Consider the following 19139-nt stretch of genomic DNA (forward strand, 5'->3'; position numbering starts at 1 on the left):
ACTGACCACAAGGAGGGGCTAGAGAGGGGTCAGTTTGATTATGCACTGGTGTAGGGGGGCACGGCGCAGGGGAGCGTGCCATTGCACACAGACACTGTTTTAAAGCACGGACTGGTTTAGAGGGACATAACATTGTGACTGCACTGCTTAAGAAGGACGTCAACTATTGCAGGAAGTTTGTACTGAGTCACTGTCATCGTGTACTGGTGTAAATACGCGGCTGCAGGACCACAGGTAACCATAACGACTGTGGTTCGACATGAGGCTCGACGCACAGCTGCCTTAACCAGACCTACTGTAACAGGGGAACCATGCTACCCAGGCCACAGCATCACTTTAGGGCTAGCTGGACAGGATTTGGGAAATATTCACTCACAACTAACCTCAAAGCTAGATTTCTTTTTTTCTTTTTTTTTTTAAAACCCACTCCACTTGCATAAACACTAGGGGTGCAATGATACACAAAATTCACGGTTTGGTTCGATACTTTTTCAATACAAAAAATGTTCGTGCTTTTTTAATTTGTCATTTATTAAAATTATAAATATATATTTTAACTCAAAAGTACAGTTTTTAAATTTAATGTTGCTGAAACAACAAAGTAATAAAAAATAAATCTGATGGAGGAATCCCTCATCTTTGGAAAAGAGAGTTTATTACAGAGAAATGGCTCTTTCAAAATAAAAGCTCTACTATCCGCTTCTTCTGGGCTATATTCTCAGCAGCATATTAAACATATCAGGTCCCCATAAGGAGAATCCTGTGCTAACGGCTGTCTAAAGTTTGTAGCATGCATGCTTGTTGTTTTTGTCTGCTTCCACTTGTCTTTGCACTAGGATGCTGTCGGAGTAAATGTGCAGTCATATTCGTTGTGTTCCCACTAGTGCTGTCAGCGTTAATCTGAAATGACGTTAACGCCACAACACGGCAAATCTCCGTTAACGAGCTACCGCGGATCGCCCCGTGCGTGGGGCTGGACGGCCAACATGTTAACGAGAAAACTGCGCTAACACACTAGCTCCCACCCATGTAATTGAGCATTGCATGGCACATCCAACATACTGTTTTACTTTAGTCCATGAAGCGCTTACCTTCAGGGTCATACGTCACATGAAGACCAAAATAGTTCCAAAGACCAGATCTGAATGAGGGTGGGGGAGGTTCAGTTTGCCATGTTGCAAGGAGAGCTTAGCTTCTGTCTTGCTAGCTTGCCCTGCGCTCAGTGGATCTGCGCTCGACAGTGCAGCCTAGGCAGAGTAGTCGAACGCAGATTCACTGAGCGCTCAACACAGACAGCATCGTCAGAAGGAAAGTTTATAAAATAAATTAAACATTTTGTATTGTTCATACATATGCATACCAAACCGGAAGCACTGTATCGAACGGTTCAATATCGATACGAGTATCGTTGCACCCCTAATAAACACAGCCAGAGCTTAGCTGAAGGAGTTTACATTTAAGCAGATGCCCCTTTAATGAACCGAAGCCCGTCACGAAGCGTGTGACCTTTCAGTGCTTGGCGAGGAGCACAAACACTCACCTTTATCGTGCTTATTCTGACTGCTTACACCGAACAGTTCCAGATGCTTTTAAGGCCCAAGCAGGTCGTTTGTGGCACTATAAAAATATTGTCCGTGTATATTTTGTCTGTGTCTGTAACTGAGAAGCCATACTGAAACTATATAATCCCGTATTACTGCGAGTAGAGTTTGTGTTAGCCGGTTGTGTCCTTTGCTGTAGTCAGCCTGCTGAGCGTGTTGATGAGGCAAACGGCAACCTTTAGGCGAAACAAAGCTTTATTTTTCTATTCTCGACTCAGGTTTTGGAGTCTCCTTTTTGCTATCCTTTTCTCTCTTCCTCTTACTGTGTAAACCTTTAGACTCTAGAACTTTGAGCTAGTCCTGCAGCCCAGTCTTAGGAGGAAAACACTTTGCTTTTTTGAGTTTTGTAATTCAATATTTTTCTGACTATACGCTTTGTTTTTGATACGCTGGAGTGAAACAGTGAAAAACTATGATTTTCTTCTTCAAGTACTCTTATATAACTTCCACTGATGCTGGTGTGTGTGTAGTCCATGTTGTTCATGTTTGAAATGAAATAAAAGGACTGCTAGTTAAAGTCTCCTCGTGTCACTTTTGCTGTGGGCATTTACAGACTCGGCTCCTTTTAAATCTTCTGTTTACGAGGAGCAGCCAATCAGAGGAAAGTTGTCTTAAATGAAACGAGGCCTTAAAAGGAGACGAGATAAGCAGCTGTTTCGTGCACCGAGGCCCGCTGGACCTTTTTAAAAATGTATTATTTTGAAGTGCAGATAATAAATCTAGTGTTTTTCTTGCCCCAGCTAATGATCTCTGCATGTTCTCACTACATCATGACCCTCTTCTGTGGCCTTCCTCTTTGTCCAGTATTTGTGCTGTCCCTCTGGACATGTCCGAACCCTCTCAGCTTCTCTAACCTTGTCTCCAAACCCCACACGCTCATCTCCAGCCGGTCCACCCTGCCTCCACTCTCGCCTTCACCTCTCTCGTGCAGTGTCTGATAGCTGACCTCCAGGTATTTGAACTCCTGCTTCCATCTTCATTGTTACACACATGCTTTCATTCCTCTTCTCCCCAGAGCACACCCCCACCTCTCCAGGCTCTCCTCCGCCTGATCTCGCTACAGATCAGTCCACGGAGACTCCTCCCTGACTTCATCTGTCAGCCTGTCCGTCGCCATCATAAACAGCACGGGGGTCAGAGCAGGTCACTGATGTTAGTTCAGCCACCTGTCACACCTCATGCCTCAGTTCCTCTTTTAGCACTCTATCGTATGCGTTCTCCACAAAGACGCAGTACCAAGAATACACAACTTAAAAATATAACCCACAATACTTTATTGCCATTTATGTCAGTGGACAAAGGTTTACAATATAATAGGAAGGACTCTAAGTTTTACAGACTGCCCTTTGGTGTCATAAATCTTTGGTTTTCAGAGATGATGGCACAGGATGTCCCGCGATGGCTGCTTTATTGCGTGATCCTCATCTTGTAGATGCTGTGTGACTGGATGATTGTCATATCAGCTTTCAGTTAAACTCTGGGATCAACAGGTGTGACAAATGCTGCTTTCGTTAAGCACAGGATACCTCGACGATGATGACGATATTCAAGTCTGACGCTGAAGCTGAGATACAGTAAGCACAGGCAACACGGTGCCCTTTCAAAAACATAGTGGCAAGTTTAAAAAAACATCAAAATACAAAATGAGAATAAAGATACAAAGTATACAAAGGTTCCCAGGTTAGAACGTGGTTACGTGTTAGAAACGTCGTCTTCGATGAAATGCCTCAAGTGTTCAAAGAGAAGGGTTAGCATTTAGCACCACAGGTCCGAGCACGGTGGCATGTCGGCCTCGATCGTTGTACACACAGTGTAAGCTTCCCTACTTGTTGTGATAAAAGAGCTCCTGATCGTCTCAAAGACTGATCTGACTGCAGCAGCCTTAACGCGTCAGTCAGTGGTGACCAAGCGCATGCTCGCTTTTGGTCAATCTGAGTATTTGGTCTGGCAGCTGTGACATTTAAAAAAAAATCTACATTTCACTTAAAAATATACAATTAAATCTTCAAGAAGCAAGTTTAATAATAATAATAATATTGGTTTATCAGCACTGAGACAAAAGACGGAGACAACCGCAATAAAACCTGGTAAAAACAACAGACTGCGCTTCTTCTACAGCGTTTGGTATCATGTAGCACCTTTTTCCCCTCAGGAGGAAAAAAATCATGACAAAGGATGTATGACCTGAAGCATATTCTTGTTTTTGTGAGGTTTTGCGTTCTAATGTGCAAGCCCTTACTCTGTAAAGCACTGCTGTTAGTTACAGCTTAGCATGTCGTGTACCTTTGAGGCTGCTACTGCATTCACGTGTACGTCCCTTCAGCTGTTTTCACACATGAATTCTGGGAAGCGTCGGGAGGACGGGGTTGGTACGACGTCCCACACGGCAGGAGATGGTTCTGGCTTCTGGAGATGCTCCGTTTGCTTTGGACGGTGCCGTCTGTGTAGAGCGTGCAAGAAGGCGAGAGCGACGCCTGTTTGGTGAATTCAACAGATGCTCTCAAGTTCAAGTGAAATGGACGTCTGTGTCCTCAGGGCTGCAGTGCACGTAAATACGGCTCAGTCCTCAGACTCACGGTGAAGCCAAACAAGGCAGATAAAGTCAGCTTAATGTCATTAAATGTGTGACTGCAGTAAAGAAGCTGCAAGGCTCTGACAGCCAACACTGTAGGAAGACTGTTGGTTACATGAAGGCTCACAGGTCCTGAATCGGTGAAGTCAAAATCACTGAAAGCTTAGATCAGGTCAGATCAGGTATTTATCTTCTTTAAAGTCTCCGAGCTACTCGCTGCTGCATTCCCTGCTCACGGTGGATGCTGAGGGACATTAGCACCCTCTGTTGTTTGAAAGTTAGCATCACAGCATGTTGTTGAGAAGTACTGAGGTAACCGAACGTGACAACACACACGCGCAAACACGCAGGACCAACGTCAGGCACACGAGAGGAGAGCTTGCTGTTTTCTAAAAAGACTCGTTGGATATCAAACGGAGAGCGAACGTTGCAGTCCTTTGTGTTTCTGAACAGCACAAATACAATAAATGACTTCCTAGGATACGTGAAGGGCCCAAGATCACAGAGAAGGGAGCTTGTTCTTAGACCAGAGTGGCACGCTTATCTTCAACCTTATTTTTCTCGACGCTACTAAACACAATGACGTCTGTAGATGCTGCCTGTGATTTAAATACTCGTCTAAACGCAGTTCTCAGCACTTCACTTCTAATTAAAGCTTTGTTTGTGTCTCATCTACAAAAGTGCTTCATGGACTCGTGAGCCTCCTGCCTGCTTTTGTTTGGGTGGAGGTGGCCGTGGTCCAAGCACAAAGACACCTCTCTGCGTCTCCTCCGCTGGGTCTCCGGGTGGAGAACGAGCGCTGGGGCGGGTAGGAGTGGAGGGGAAAACAAAAGCACAAAAACACAAAACAAGAACACAGAATAAATTGAACATTAACAAGGTGGTGGTAGAGCTGACTCAGTCTTTCGTAGCCCTCGATTTCCCCGTCAGTGAGGGGGTCCTGTAGGGGACTCTGTGTAGGAGTTACTGGATAAAAGGTTAAAAGGCTTTAGAGATCAGTCCAGAGCAGGATGGCACTCTGGGCTCAGTGCAGGTGGACGTGGAGCTTGATGCGCAGGGCGTCACCTATCTCCCCTTGTAGGTAGTCAATGTCATGCTGCTTTTCTAGTTGGTGCAGTTTTCGGGGCCCAAACAGCCGAAGGCTGGCAATCTCCAGCCGGTAAGATCCAGGTGGAGGCGGCTTCTTGCCGAGTCGGAGCACGCTCTTTCCGTCGCGGCGTTCCAGCAGGTGGAAATGTTCGTCGGCGTTGCCGTGGGTTATGACGTAACGGACGTGGTGCTCCAGGGGCTGCAGGGCGGGCAGAAGCTCGAGCAGAGGCTCCTTGTTGAGCAAGGAGGCCAGAGAGATGTTAACAGGGATGGAGGCCTGCGTGTCCACACTGGCCATGCTGACTGCTGCTTCCTGCAGGGGGAGCGAGGATGCAGAGGATGGCTGTCAGTTCTCATAATCTAAGAAAGTTCAACCTGAAACCAGAAGGAGCAACAAATATACCTGACTGAGCTCATTCTCATCAGCATCGCGCTTGTGTCGTCCATTCTTTCCTCCTCCGTTGATCTTACATTCGTAGCAGGCCTCGGGAGACAGGCTGTCTTCATCCTCACCCTCGACGTACTGGCCTGGGAAGCCTGAGCCGGTTATGCAGTGACTGGGTGGAGACGAGCACATCAGCAAAGTTCAGCGTGTGCACAGAGAAAATTCGTTTCACGATCAGCATCGGGAAAAATGTTTTGGTGAAATGTGAGCCCCTCACCCCTGTCCTGCTCTGTAGAAACCTCCAGGACAGCCACACAGGTAGCCTCCATCAGTGTTGGAGCAGCCATAGATGCAGGGGTTTGTGGACGTGGTGCACTCGTTCACATCTTGGCAGCCACCGGCACCCTGATCAAAGTCAAAGCCAGAGGGACACACGCACTTGTAGCTGCCCAGCGTGTTGTAGCAGGAGGCCGAGCCGCAAACCGACGCTCCCTGACACTCGTTCTCATCTGCAGTGAAAGAAGAGAGGAAGTTCTTAACTTCTTATGCACTCGCTGACCACCTGTGTTAACCAGCTGAACTGCTAGTTAACACAGATATCACCAGCTAGTTACATGGTAGTGACCTGAAGCATTTAGGCTTGTAAACATGTAGGTAAGGGTGTATGTCTGTTGGAGGCAGCGAGGCTGGTGTTTCAGAAACTGCTGGGACTTCTAGGGTTTACAGAGAGCTGTCATGAAGACTCCAAGCAGGTCCAGTGGCCGGTAGTTGTGTATTAAAACATTTCTGTTGTTTATCAATGAATGAACAGCAGAGGATGCAGAAAACACTGAAATGTTACACTAAACTTGCACAGACGCTCTAATAGGAAAAAAGGAAATGTATTTATTTGTGGCAGCAGATGATAAAATAAATAACATTTTTATTTATCCTTTCAGGACAGAATCACAAAGTGCTGCACATAAGATTACAAGTCACAAAAAGATTTAAAAAGACAAAATAAAACCGGCAAAAAATGAACCAAAAGCAGTTTTAAAAAGGTGAGTTTTGAGTTGTTTTTTAAAAACAGCTGCTGCGTCCACAGTTAATGTTGGGGGGGAGAGTCCACAGTCTGGGGGCCACAGTGACAAAAGCTCTGTCACCCTCAGTCCTCCTCTTAGTATTTTTTATAGCAAGTAAGCCCTGATCAGATGACCTCAGGGACCTGCTGGGACATCGGGCTGTAGCAGATCAGAGATGTAGGCTGGTGCCAGTCTGTGCACAGCTCTGTAGGTCAAGACCAGGATCTTGACTCTAAATTCAACAGGAAGCCAGTGTAGCTGAGATAACAACGGTGTCACATGTGAGTACTTGCAGGATTTAGGCCTAGCTGCAGCGTTTTGCACAACCTGCAGCCGATCCAGAGAACCTTTGCTTAGACGCAAAAACAGTGAGTTACAATAATCCAAGCGTGACGAAATAAATGCACGTATAGCAATCTCCAGTTCAGAGCGAGATAACATCAGGCTCAGCTTAGCCGCATTTCTTAAATGATAAAAACAAGACCGAACCAGAGATTTCACATGCCCATCCAATGTGAGACTCGAGTCAGATTCCTGATAGAGGATTTAACACAGAGTGAGAGAGGACCGAGGGCTTTCACTATCTGCGATAGAAACCTATCAGGGGCGCATACGAGGACTTCGGTTTTCCCCTCGTTGAGTTGGAGGAAATTTGCAGCGTTTCCAACGTTTGATCAAATCTAAGCAATCATTCAGACGCTGAAGCTTAGATAAATCCTCGGGCATAAAAGAAACGTACAACTGAATGTCATCAGCATAACGGTGATAAGAAATGTCCTCAAAAGAGCCCATTATATGCTGGAGGGGGAGAAGATATATTAAAAACAATAAAGGCCCCAAAACTGACCCTTGAGGGACACCATAGGTAAGGGAGGTAGAGGATGACCTAAAATCGGAGACCGCCACAGAAAAGGATCGGTGATGGAGATCAGAGAACCACTCTAATGCAGTTCCAGATACACCAACACAATATTTCAGCCTTTCAATGAGGACGTGATGGTCAGCTGTGTCGGAAGCTGATGTGAGGTCCAACATGAGTAGAACAGAGCATTTTCCTGCATCATTATCCATCAAGATATCACTTGAGACCCTAAGAAGGGCTGTCTCCGTGGAGTGAAACCGACGAAAACCGGACTGAAACTTATCGTAAATGCCGTGTTTATCAGGAGCTGCCATAAGCTGCTGAGCCACAACCTTTTCTAGAAGCTTAGCGATTAACGGTAACTTAGAGAGAGGTCTGTAGCTGCTCCAAACACAGGGGTCAAGCTGAGGTTGTTTTAAACGTGGGAGAATAGCAGCGCTTTTAAAGTAAACCGGAACTATACCAGACGCCAGTGAAGAGTTGATCAAAGTGAGCACACATGGGCCAATAGACTGGAAGACATTTTTGAATAATGATGCAGGTACAGTGTCAGATGGCCCCGCCCCTCCCTGAGCCCGGTTCAGTCGGAGGTTTCTTCCTGTTAAAAGGGAGTTTTTCCTTCCCGCTGTCGCCAAAGTGCTGGTTCAAAGGGGGTCATGTGATTGTTGGGGCGTCTGTGTTATTGTAGGGTCGACCTTACAGTATGAAGCACCTTGAGGCGACTGTTGTGATTTGGCGCTGTATAAATAAAGCTGAATTGAATATTTTGATTATGACAACGCTTATTACAAAATAAATAAAGATACTTCAAAGCACACAGAGCTCTCAAACATCCGGATATTTCTGTATTATCTAAATCATTTTTTGCTCCAGCTTGTCTTATTATTATAAATATGAATCTATAGTTTCATTAAAAACTAAAATCACTAGCTCCTCTATCTGGTCTCTGCTTACTGCCCTGAACAAGACGCTGACAGACTCTGGGTCAGGCTACTCACCCACACACTGGTTCCACTGGTAGTGCTGGACGTAGCCCTGAGGACAGCCACAGCGGTAGCCTCCCAGCATGTTCTGGCAGCCGTGCTGACAGCGGTGGTTGCTGCTACATTCATCCACATCTGAAAAATATGAAAACTTCTCACTTAGTGACACGAATCAGTGCAAGAACAATTCTGGATCCCGCTGCAGCCTGATCATCTCGGCAGAAACACTCGTTGATCTCTGGCTGTAAAGGACACCTTACCTTCACACTCAAAGCCCGTCGTGTCCAAGGAGAACCCTTTGGAGCATTCACAGTTGAAGCTACCAGGCGTGTTGATACACGAGGCCCGGGAACCACACACGCTGCTCTGAGCGGTGCACTCGTTGTTGTCTGGAAACATTGAAAAAGTGTTTCTGCACCCGTGAAGTGTAAAAACACGCGTGTCTCATATTTAACCGGTTTCAGGTTGATCTGGTTTCCTTTTTCTTTTGCACTCACCAATGCAGGCAGTCTGGTGCTGAGAGAAGCCAGCGGGGCACTTACAGGTGAAGCCCCCAACGGTGTTAACACAGAGGAACTGGCAGTTGTGCTGCTTGGTCGCGCACTCGTCCAGATCTTCAGAGAGGAAAAAATCACAGTGGTTGGAAAAGCTTTTTCCATAGTTTAAGAATCTGTTTGTTTGAAAGCAGGAAACATTTGGAGGCCCAGTGAAACATTACAACTGTGCTAAACCAGATTAAAATGTAATCATATAATCATCTGTGTTTATTGTAAATGATGCAGTGCTGTCATTGCTCACCAGGGGGGTACAGACGCCTCAAAGCCATGAAACTAATACTTATAATATGTTTGTTACGTTGAATTCTAACCTTCGACTTTAGTTCAATAAACAGAACTTAGCGACGACAGCAGCTACAAACAGGACCAACAGAAACAGCTTGTGATTCGGACACAGCTACAGAGAGATGCAGTGGGTACCTTTGCAGGTCTTCCCATCAGGCTGCAGGCTGTATCCTCTGGGGCAGGAGCACAGGTAGCTGCCTTCTGTGTTCTTACACAGGAAGTTGCAGGGCTTCGGGGACAGGGCGCACTCGTCCATATCTGACAAAGTAAGACCACAGTGAGAACACAGACATTCTTTATCATGTTCAGGGAAAGCAGAGCGCAGACGTACCGACGCAGGAGGTTGCTGTGAAGTCGGCTTTGTATCCCACGTTGCAGTGACAGCGGAAGGATCCGATGGTGTTGATGCACTGACCGTTACGGCACAGATCCGGCATCACCTGGCACTCGTTGATGTCTGGAAGAGATGAGTGGTTACAGAAGACGGACAGCCACGCCGAGAAACACAACATCAGCCTCGTGCTCTGCTGTGTCAGCGCGCTTTGTGTCCCAACATTAATTCTTCCAGTCTTACAGGTTAGAATTGTAGATAATAATAAATAAATATTATTAAAAGCAGAAAAACAGAAGTAAAATCTTTTCTCATCACTGAGCGTCTCACCTCTGCCATCAGTGGTGTAGCCAGGACCGAGTGGGCACATCTTCTTGTACTGTATGGTGCCAGGCAGCGGGCAAAGCTCGCACTGCGACCCCCAGCCCCGACCTGCGTTGCAGCAGCACTCAGACTTGGTCACGCTGTTCCTGTTGGTTGATGACTGCTGGCACATGGTCTGCAGCACCTCTGTGAAACAGAAGCCCTTTCTGTTGTCTGCAGGGAAAGAAGCAGCACTTTAGTTACCGTTCACCCCAGCGCTGCGTGCTCAGCGGGCTCTTATGCTGCAGCGGTCTCACCGATACACTCGGTCCCAGTGGAGCTCGGCTCAAAGCCGTCGTTGCACTCGCAGCGGTAGCTTCCCACTATGTTGACACAGCGGCCGTTCTTGCAGATGCCGGGCTTGGTGCGGCACTCGTTCAGGTCTGCAGGGGTACAGAGACGAGTGAAGAGCACAATGCTGCATGTGCGAGAACTCCATCTCCCCCCGTGTTGGTCACTGTCACTCACCCATACATCCCTCTCCGTCCGGTCGGCGCTGCATGCCAGGCGGGCAGATGCACATGAAGGTGCCGATGAGGTTCTTGCAGGTCATGCCTTTGGAGTCACAGTCGTCCAGTCCCTCCGAGCACTCGTCCTGGTCTGCTCAGAGGAATGAGAGAGGGGTCATCCAAGGTTAAAGCTGAAGCACTAAAAAACCTGTTACACTGTTTAGAAAACACACGAAACACGATTGTGTTCGTCACACATGAACACGGAGACGCAGGAAGGTGAGCTGTCTGCAAAGTAAAAGCAGCACTTTTAATAAGGAATCTGCGGTGGCGGGCTCACCTCTGCACATGCGCTGGTCGTCTCGCAGCACGTAGCCAGCGGGACACATGCACTCGTAGGAGCCAAACGTGTTCACGCAGCGGAAGGCGCAGAGCAGGGGGTTCTGGGAGCACTCGTTGATGTCTGCAGTGAAGGAGAGAGTTGGTTGGAGCCGTTATTTTATTAACTGTCCTCTGATGAGTCAGTTTGACTCGTGCTGCTGAATGACTGACCTTCACAGGTCATCATGGGTCCTGGTTCAAAGCCCTCCTCGCACGAACACTCGAATCCTCCCACCACATTGGTGCAGGTTCCATTTCCACAGGGGTTTCCTATCGAGCACTCGTCGGTGTCTGCAGAGGCCAGAGAGCAGACAGATGAATTCAAACTGAGCAAAAATTGATGCTGCACCGTGGCAGGTTAAACCCCAGAATAAATCAAGGCCGGAAAACGACCCGGACACGGCGTTGATTTTGTGAATTAATGTGAAATAAATGCAAACTCTGCACGTCTCACCGATGCAGTTAACGCCAGTGTAATCCAGGTTGTATCCAAAAGGGCATTCGCAGCGGAAAGAGCCGTCTGTGTTGATGCAGATGCCGTTCTGGCAGATGCCCGGGTTATCCAGACACTCGTTCAAATCTACAGAGAAGGACAGAGCGTTAACCCATCGAAGCCTCTCGCCACTCTTCTTCAAATGAAAGCGCTTCGCTCGGTGTTGCAGCGCTCACCTTCGCGAGCGTCGCCCAGTCCAGGCAGGGCTCCGTGGCCGTAGGGACACAGAGTGTTAAAGGCAGCTGGAGACACATCATAAAAGATGGTTTTAATATTTGAAGCATGCTACTGCGTGTGTTCGAGCAGCTTAATAATGACTCTGTTGCACAAACCGTCGGTTTCTCGTGGGCACAGCTCGCAGGGCAGTCCCCAGCCCTCTCCGGGCATCTTGCTGCAACAGCACTTGGCCTTGGTGGTGTTGAAGGCTTTGGGGACCGAGCACTTGCCTGCCTCGAATTTGGTGAAACAGAAGCTCTCTCTGGTATCTGGCAAAGCAGAAATAAAGAGTCAGCTTTGTTTTCAAAGATCTCCTCCAAGTTTATCAACGTGCCTCGACTGTACTCGACAGCTTCTCTCACCGTAGCAGCGTCGTTTGTTGTCAGAGAGCACGAAGCCCGGCTGGCACGAGCACTGGAAGCTGCCCGGGGTGTTGGTGCAGGTCCCGAACTGGCAGAGGCTGAGATCCACACACTCATCGATATCTTGGAGGTGAGCATAAAAGAGCGTGTGCATGAGCAGACGGCCTGACTGTCTTTGACTCCCTGATGTTTACGCGCACTCTTTGCGTGTCTTACCTATGCACTGGTCATTTTGCACCTCGTAGCCAGGAGGACAGATGCATCTGAAGGATCCGTCCAGGTTCTGACAGGTTCCCGGAGAGCAGGTGCCAGGCAGACTCACACACTCATTGATATCTGTGAAAACCGGACACAGGTGTGTGTCAAACACGCTGCCAGGGACTTTCACCACAGCTTTTCCAAACATACAGTAGCAGTATTAGTATTTCAGATGTTATTTTACAACAATGACCAGAGTCAAAATGATTAGCCTGATGCTAACAGGCCTTTTAGCTGGATAACAGCTCACTCGTCTCCTGAGCGATCAGAGCCCGCTCTTCTTCGGAGAATCTCTCGGGCTCTTCCTCATTTGATGGTCCTCAGACGTGGACCTTGGTCTTCAGTTCATCCCACAGACTTTCAGTTACGTCACACCTTTGTTCAGACCACTCGTTATTCTTCACTTTGGTCATCTGGAAGTAGTTCTTCACCAGGATGCTTTGGACCCTCGTCTGGTTGTAAGACAAAACCTGACCACTGAGGCTTCCCTGCAGCACAGCACTCCCATCCCAACTCAAACATCGTCTCTGTGGTTGAGGAACGTTTGTCTCAACGGACCAAAGGACCTAATCTTTCCTCAGGTTGTCCTCAGCACACTTCAGCCCATCGTGTCGCTTCAGCAAAGTCGACTTTTCTTGGTGGTAGTTATTGTCTCGTAGTTGCTGTGGGGTCTTTAGACACGTCTCTCACTAGTTTCCTTTCCAGAGTCTTTAAAATCTTTTGCTTCCTTATCTTCCAGCCTCGTTCTGACTCTCTTTGGATGTCTTGACGATACTTTTCTTGACACTTGGAAACCCTGTGAGAACTTTTTAGATCCTGCTTTGTGAGCATCAACAAGTCTAAACTGATTTCTTACAGCATGATGCTTTCTCCAGTGACAGCTCGGCACTTTTGTCCTGATCGTACCTCGACCTGGTTTCCTACTCTTGAGGATTTGGCCGATGACTCACCAACACAGTTCTTCCCATCAGGCGTGTTCTCATAACCTTCGTGGCACAGACACTGGAAGGAGCCCAGTCCGTTGATGCACTGTCCATTCCTGCACACTTGGCCCTGGAGAGCGCTGCACTCGTCTATATCTGTGAGGTAAACGGTGCAAAGATTAGGATTCGTCTGAATTTCTTCCGATTTTGGAAAGAATAAACCTATTTTCTCCTCCTAACATGCAGACTCTGTGACAAAGCTGCCTTCAGGAAAAAGTTCAAAGATGTTTAATACAGTTTGACAAATTTCCCCATGAAACCAAAGAACAGTAAGAACACAGGGCGAACATCTAAATCTTACTTCACGTCAGTCCAAATGTCACGGCGCAGCAAAGGGCAGCTTGTTTTTATTGAATTGTCAGGGCGCAGCTTTTAATAATATGACAACTACAGCTTTGTCAAGAAGCCGTTGACCTTTCACACAAAGCCCAAACTGCCGTTGACCTTTGTGGAGGAGAACAGCAGTGATTCGTACCCATGCAGTCGTTGTTGTGAGTGAGCTCAAAGCCGGGGAAGCAGAGACAGTTGTAGGATCCCACGGTGTTTTTACAGGTACCGTTACCGCACGGCTGCCGTTCACACTCGTCGATGTCTGAAACAGGCAGAACAACATCAACGTAAAGTGCATTTATATTACGGTGAACCACTCTGTTGATGAACTTAGACCCAGTAGCTTGTTGACGCTGCACGTTAAGCCCAAATGTACACAATTGTATGTTTATTGTAACTCCTGTCCTGATTTAATCTTCCCTCTGACACTGGGCCTCTGTACAACACTGATGAAAAACACTAAAACTAGCAACTGAAAGTCTAAATGAAATGTTTTTGCACAATAGTTGTTGTTTCCTCCTCTTTAGTTCTTCTCTATTTCCACACTCTGTGTGGTTGGAGCAGATAAAGTGTGCGCTCTGTGGTTTGCTCACCCATGCACATGGTTTGGTCAGCAGTGGCCTTAAAGCCGTTGTGGCAGATGCAGCGGTAACTGCCCTGCGTGTCGATACACTCGCCGTGGCTGCACACGTTGGGGATCTCCTGGCACTCGTTACGGTCTGTGGAGACGGGACAACAGAAAATCAGCTAAACGTAGCACACCGATAAAAAGCTTAGTTATGATCATCATGGACAGATTCCCAAAGTCTAAGCTGACATCTTTAACCTCCTAAGACCCGAACTCTTCCACAGCAGCATTTTAAATGTCTCTTTGATATTTGGGCCGATTGGCGCCCGATGAATGTAAAAACAAAGAATTACCAGATTTATTTTTTTTACCTTATTTTTGTTTTTAAGAAAAATCTGAGCCACACATGAGGATATTCATTTACAATTTTGATAGAACAGTAGCAGCATAATGTCCTCGTAAGTGGATTTCAGGCAAAATTGAGTATTTTGGTCTAAATAACCCAAAATGTGATGTCCACATATGTGGACGCAGGTCCTAGGAGGTTAAATACATTTCTTTACATATAGAGAAGCTGAATGAACCTAAACCCATTTCGTGTCTCCCTGGACTCCTTACACGATGGCTCTGTGAGCCTGTCACACAGTGCGGACTCACCCAAACAGGCCCCGCTGGGAGACAGCTTGAAGCCTTGCGAGCACTCGCAGCGGTAGCTGCCGGGAATGTTGATGCAGTTGGCGTTGCGCTGGCACAGGTTGTCCCCGCTGTTACACTCATCGATATCTACGCCAGAGGAAGGAGGAGAGAAACAGTGGGCATCAATCACAGGCTCTGTAACTGTCTGGTCAGAGCACGGCGTCAGCTCGCGGACAGCAGGAAACACAACAGCGCCATTTTGGCTCTGATACAGTACAGACAGCTGCTGACTGGCTGACTGATGGCTCTGGCAGGTACTTCCGCTTAGAGCCACTGTGCTTTTTTACAAGGAGACACCTCTTGTTGGTAAAGGCAGCAATGACTATATTGGTAGAAGTGACTGTAAAAGCAACTATCAGAGTATTAATTCGAGTGTGCACAGAGTCTTCCCCTGTCGCACTGAGGATGGTGTGAGGACATTTCAGACCAAATGTCACTGAAAGCCTGAGTGCTACCTTCACAGATCAGTAGTATGTTGTTGTAGCTGAAGCCCATCGGACATTCACATCGGAAGCTCCCAATCTGGTTGATGCACACTCCATGGGCGCAGATGCCAGGAATCTCCCTGCACTCGTCAATATCTGCAGAAAATCACCACCGTGGTCTATTTACGAGGCACAGCAGTGAACATGCACGATAGCAGGTGGGGCTCTTGATGTCGTAATACTTACCAATTGGTTTGCCAGTATGGATGTCAATAATGAAGCCAGGAGCCTGGTTACCACACAGCAGCTGGTATTCAGCTGGAGAAAAAGAAATCCAGTGAGAATCAGCGATGGGAAACAGGCTGTAGCTCGTGTTTCGAGGACTTTGTTGGAACTCACTGGTGGCAGGAGTTGGACAGGCTTCACACGGCTTGTTCCAAGCTTTCCCCACGTTGTAGGCACAGCAGCACATCTTCTTGGTCATGTTGAAGGACAGCTCGTTCTCACACGTGTCGTTGAAGTTGCGGTAGCACACGCTCTTTCTCATGTCTGCCATACGAGAAGGAAAGTAGTCATCAGGAAAGGTTTGACACTGTTGGACATGTCATTAAATAAGCAACAGCGAGGACGAATCTGCTCCACCCACCCATGCAGTTGTTTCCTCCATTGACCTGCATGTACTCAGGCGGACACACACAAGTGTAGTTGCCCAGAGTGTTGTAGCAGGTGCCGGGCCCGCAGATCCCAGTGTGAGTCGTGCACTCATCGATATCTGCAAATAAAGCATGAGCAGCGTGTCAAAGACCTGCTGCTGGGCGATCGTTATCAGCTCTGGACATCTGAGTCACGCTTACTTCAGACTGGATGTGACATTTGATTATCGTTACAATTTTACTTTGTTACTTTTTCTCCATAATTTAATCCACAATTAATATCAGCTACTAGCAACAGCATTAGCTAATAAAATGTTCTATTTCATGGACTTATCTACAAAATGTGTCTGATTTTCTCACCACTACTTGTAACATTAATAACAAATTATGTATTAATTACATATTTCATGTAATGGGGGTAAAAGTGAAAACAATGTAACCAGAGGTGGGCAGAGTAGCCAAACAGTGACAGCAGCACTACCTCAACATAGTTTTACTCAAGTAAAAGTACAAAGTAGCCTCCAAGACATTACTCTAGTAAGAGTAAAAAAGTATTTAGTAAAAAAGGCTACTTGAGTACTGAGTAACTGATCATCTGATTTAATGTTTAGTGCAAATGTTGGTATTTTAAAGACTGAAAAGAATAAATCTAAGCAGCAGAAAGACGTTTCCAAATCATTATTAAACTAATATTTAGAGAAGGTAATATAGATGTAATTATATAAATACATGTTCGAACAGAGTGATGGTGTAACTTCATCTCCAACAGGCGGAGCAGACGGAGTAACACTAACAAACTGCAGGTTTGTGTTTCCTGCATTTTTGGTTCAAACGTGTTTATTATTCACTCGAGTAAGAGTCGCGATACTTCATCATAATATTACTCGAGTAAAATTAAAAAGTGTAATGTAGTAAAACTACTCCTAAAGTAATTTTTCCTAAAAGTTACTCAGTAAATGTAACTGAGTAAATGTAATTAGTTACTACCGGCCTCTGTAATTAACATATATTGTACAGGCACAGTGGTGAGACTCATTTTAAGGACGTGAAAAGAAACAGAAACAACACTGACGAGTGGCTGTGTACAGGATTACTGAGTAATTACTGTGTAACTCAACTTACTGTAAGTGTTTGTGCTTGAATGTTGTGCGTGTGTGTGTGTGTGTGTGTGTGTGTGTGTGTGTGTGTGTGTGTGTGTGTGTGTGCGTGTGCATTTAGGCAGCAAATGAATACAAAATAAACACATTAAAAACATCTTGACTTTACTGTTTATCTGATGAACAAGAAAGGAAGTGACTCAATAAATAAAAACGATGCAGTCGTACAACTGAAAGAACTCTAATAAGAGGAGGACGGTTGTCAGACATCCTCAGCAGGCGACGAAGAAGAAGGACAGGAGGGACGGGACACGCTCCATCATCACATGACCCGGGCTCAGGGGACGACTGCATGTTTACCTCATATGTTTATATCAAGTGTGATTAATACTAATAGTTAAAAATAACTGCTAAGGTTTCTCCTCACACCTGTTCACTTATTTCAATTCTTCAACTGCAGTTTCTCATTGGTTTGTTTTCAGAGTAGCTGAGTGTATCTGTGCATGTTTCCTTGGTTAAGCAGACGTACACCCTGGTGTAGCTCTGACAGGAAGTGTCTATAACGAGGGGCAGGATTTTCAGTGTAACTGTGATTTCAGCTCTCACCTTCACAGATGCGAGTCTCTTCATTGAGGTAGTACCCTGGTGGACACTCACACTGGAAACTGCCAAATGTGTTGACACAGTTTCCACCCTGGCAGAGGCCTGGAAGCTCCTGGCACTCGTCAATATCTGGAAAAGAATTCGCTTTGTTACATCCATCAGTGACACCAACGTGTTGTCTTTAAACACAGGACAGAAAACAACGTTTTACCCTCCAGGATGACCGTGATGGGGTTGGGTCTGAACCCTTCTCCTCCCGGACACAGAGTCTTATAGTCGGCTGCAGACGAGACAGAGACACACATGCAGGTTTGCATTTGGAAATAAACACTGTAAATAAATGAAGCGAGTGGGTCTGTGCATACTGGAGTTGAGCAGGGGGCACAGTTCACAGGGGTTTCCCCAGGCGACCCCCTCTGAGCAACAGCAGGAAGCTCGGGTCACACCCACTCCGATCTCTGCGCTGCAGGAGATTCCTCCATCGCCGCGGGCGAGGACATCCAGGAAGCAGTTCCCAACACGGGTGTCTGAAAAAGACACCGAACGGCAGCGAGTCCAAGAATGAAACGAGCAACATTTTGGGCGGCGCACAGATATGTTAAACACATTAAACTTCATTATGCTGTGTGACCCATCCCGGCACAGAACAAACTGCATTTCTCAGTGTGACTCACCCACGCAGCCCACTCCTGTGGGGTTTAGCTCAAAGTCAGGTGGACAGTTGCACAGGTAGCTTCCTGGTGTGTTCACGCAGAGTCCATTGATGCAGTTAACAGGGTCCGCACACTCGTTGATGTCTGCGTTGACATGCAATCAGAAAACTTGTTCATATAAATGGAAAAAGCAGATGAAAGAAACCATTAATGAGCTGAGACAGAAGCACAAACCAGTGCAGTTTCCTCCACTGCGGTCCAGTTCGTAGCCATCGTCACACACGCAGCGGAACATCCCTGGAAGGTTCTGGCACGTTCCAAACACGCAGATGTTCTGGAAGTTACACTCATCGATGTCTGTGGGGAGGACACAAGTTTGGGTTTTTGTCTTTTGGACACCACCTGTTTGGAAGGAAAATGAGTAAAGTGAGCAGCACCTTGGCAGGCCTTGCTATCTTCTGTAGGAGTGAAGCCCATCTCACACTCGCAGCGATAGCCTCCCGGGGCGTTCAGACACTGGCCGTTCTCACACAGGTTCACATTGTCTGCACACTCGTCCATGTCTGCGAGAGATATGTTAAAAACTTACTGTGCGCTGGACACGCAGTCGCTGGCTTTAATCGGGACAGCTCCGACAGTCTTACCGGAGCATGAAAAGCCATCTCCGTTGAAGCCCTCTTTGCAGGTGCACCTGTAGGATCCCGGCGTGTTGACGCAGTCTGCGTTGGGATTGCAGTTGTGGTCCTCTGCAGCACATTCGTCTTCATCTGCAGGAGACAGAAGTGGAAAGCTTCACGTCAGCATATTCTGGATTTAACGAGGTAATTGTATTCCTTCTAGGGGTGGGGAAAAAATCGATACTGTGTAGCATCGTGATATTTTG

The 19139-nt window shown here is 46.8% G+C and overlaps 1 protein-coding gene across 1 annotated transcript in view; it reads right to left on the reverse strand.

The window, feature by feature from the left end:
• Nucleotides 1–3598: 3598 nt before the first annotated feature.
• Nucleotides 3599–19139, reverse strand: part of fbn3 (fibrillin 3) — a 66516-nt gene continuing 50975 nt past the window's right edge. The window contains exons 33-65 of the mRNA XM_026157845.2: nt 18901–19023; nt 18694–18819; nt 18491–18613; nt 18278–18400; nt 17969–18130; nt 17815–17883; nt 17607–17732; nt 15897–16022; nt 15650–15799; nt 15497–15568; nt 15281–15406; nt 14787–14912; nt 14155–14280; nt 13707–13823; nt 13199–13327; nt 12207–12326; nt 11991–12113; nt 11745–11897; nt 11589–11654; nt 11374–11499; nt 11091–11210; nt 10879–11001; nt 10558–10689; nt 10347–10472; nt 10057–10263; nt 9727–9852; nt 9531–9653; nt 9051–9167; nt 8814–8942; nt 8569–8688; nt 5925–6156; nt 5666–5819; nt 3599–5575 (exon numbers count right to left, since the gene is read on the reverse strand). Of these exons, the coding sequence (XP_026013630.2) occupies nt 5198–5575; nt 5666–5819; nt 5925–6156; nt 8569–8688; nt 8814–8942; nt 9051–9167; nt 9531–9653; nt 9727–9852; nt 10057–10263; nt 10347–10472; nt 10558–10689; nt 10879–11001; nt 11091–11210; nt 11374–11499; nt 11589–11654; nt 11745–11897; nt 11991–12113; nt 12207–12326; nt 13199–13327; nt 13707–13823; nt 14155–14280; nt 14787–14912; nt 15281–15406; nt 15497–15568; nt 15650–15799; nt 15897–16022; nt 17607–17732; nt 17815–17883; nt 17969–18130; nt 18278–18400; nt 18491–18613; nt 18694–18819; nt 18901–19023 (4499 nt within the window). The 3' untranslated portion in view covers nt 3599–5197. The remainder of the gene's footprint in view (nt 5576–5665; nt 5820–5924; nt 6157–8568; nt 8689–8813; nt 8943–9050; nt 9168–9530; nt 9654–9726; nt 9853–10056; nt 10264–10346; nt 10473–10557; nt 10690–10878; nt 11002–11090; nt 11211–11373; nt 11500–11588; nt 11655–11744; nt 11898–11990; nt 12114–12206; nt 12327–13198; nt 13328–13706; nt 13824–14154; nt 14281–14786; nt 14913–15280; nt 15407–15496; nt 15569–15649; nt 15800–15896; nt 16023–17606; nt 17733–17814; nt 17884–17968; nt 18131–18277; nt 18401–18490; nt 18614–18693; nt 18820–18900; nt 19024–19139) is intronic.

Source organism: Astatotilapia calliptera, chromosome 23 (assembly GCF_964374335.1).
Source record: "Astatotilapia calliptera chromosome 23, fAstCal68.1, whole genome shotgun sequence".
Lineage (NCBI taxonomy): Eukaryota > Metazoa > Chordata > Actinopteri > Cichliformes > Cichlidae > Astatotilapia > Astatotilapia calliptera.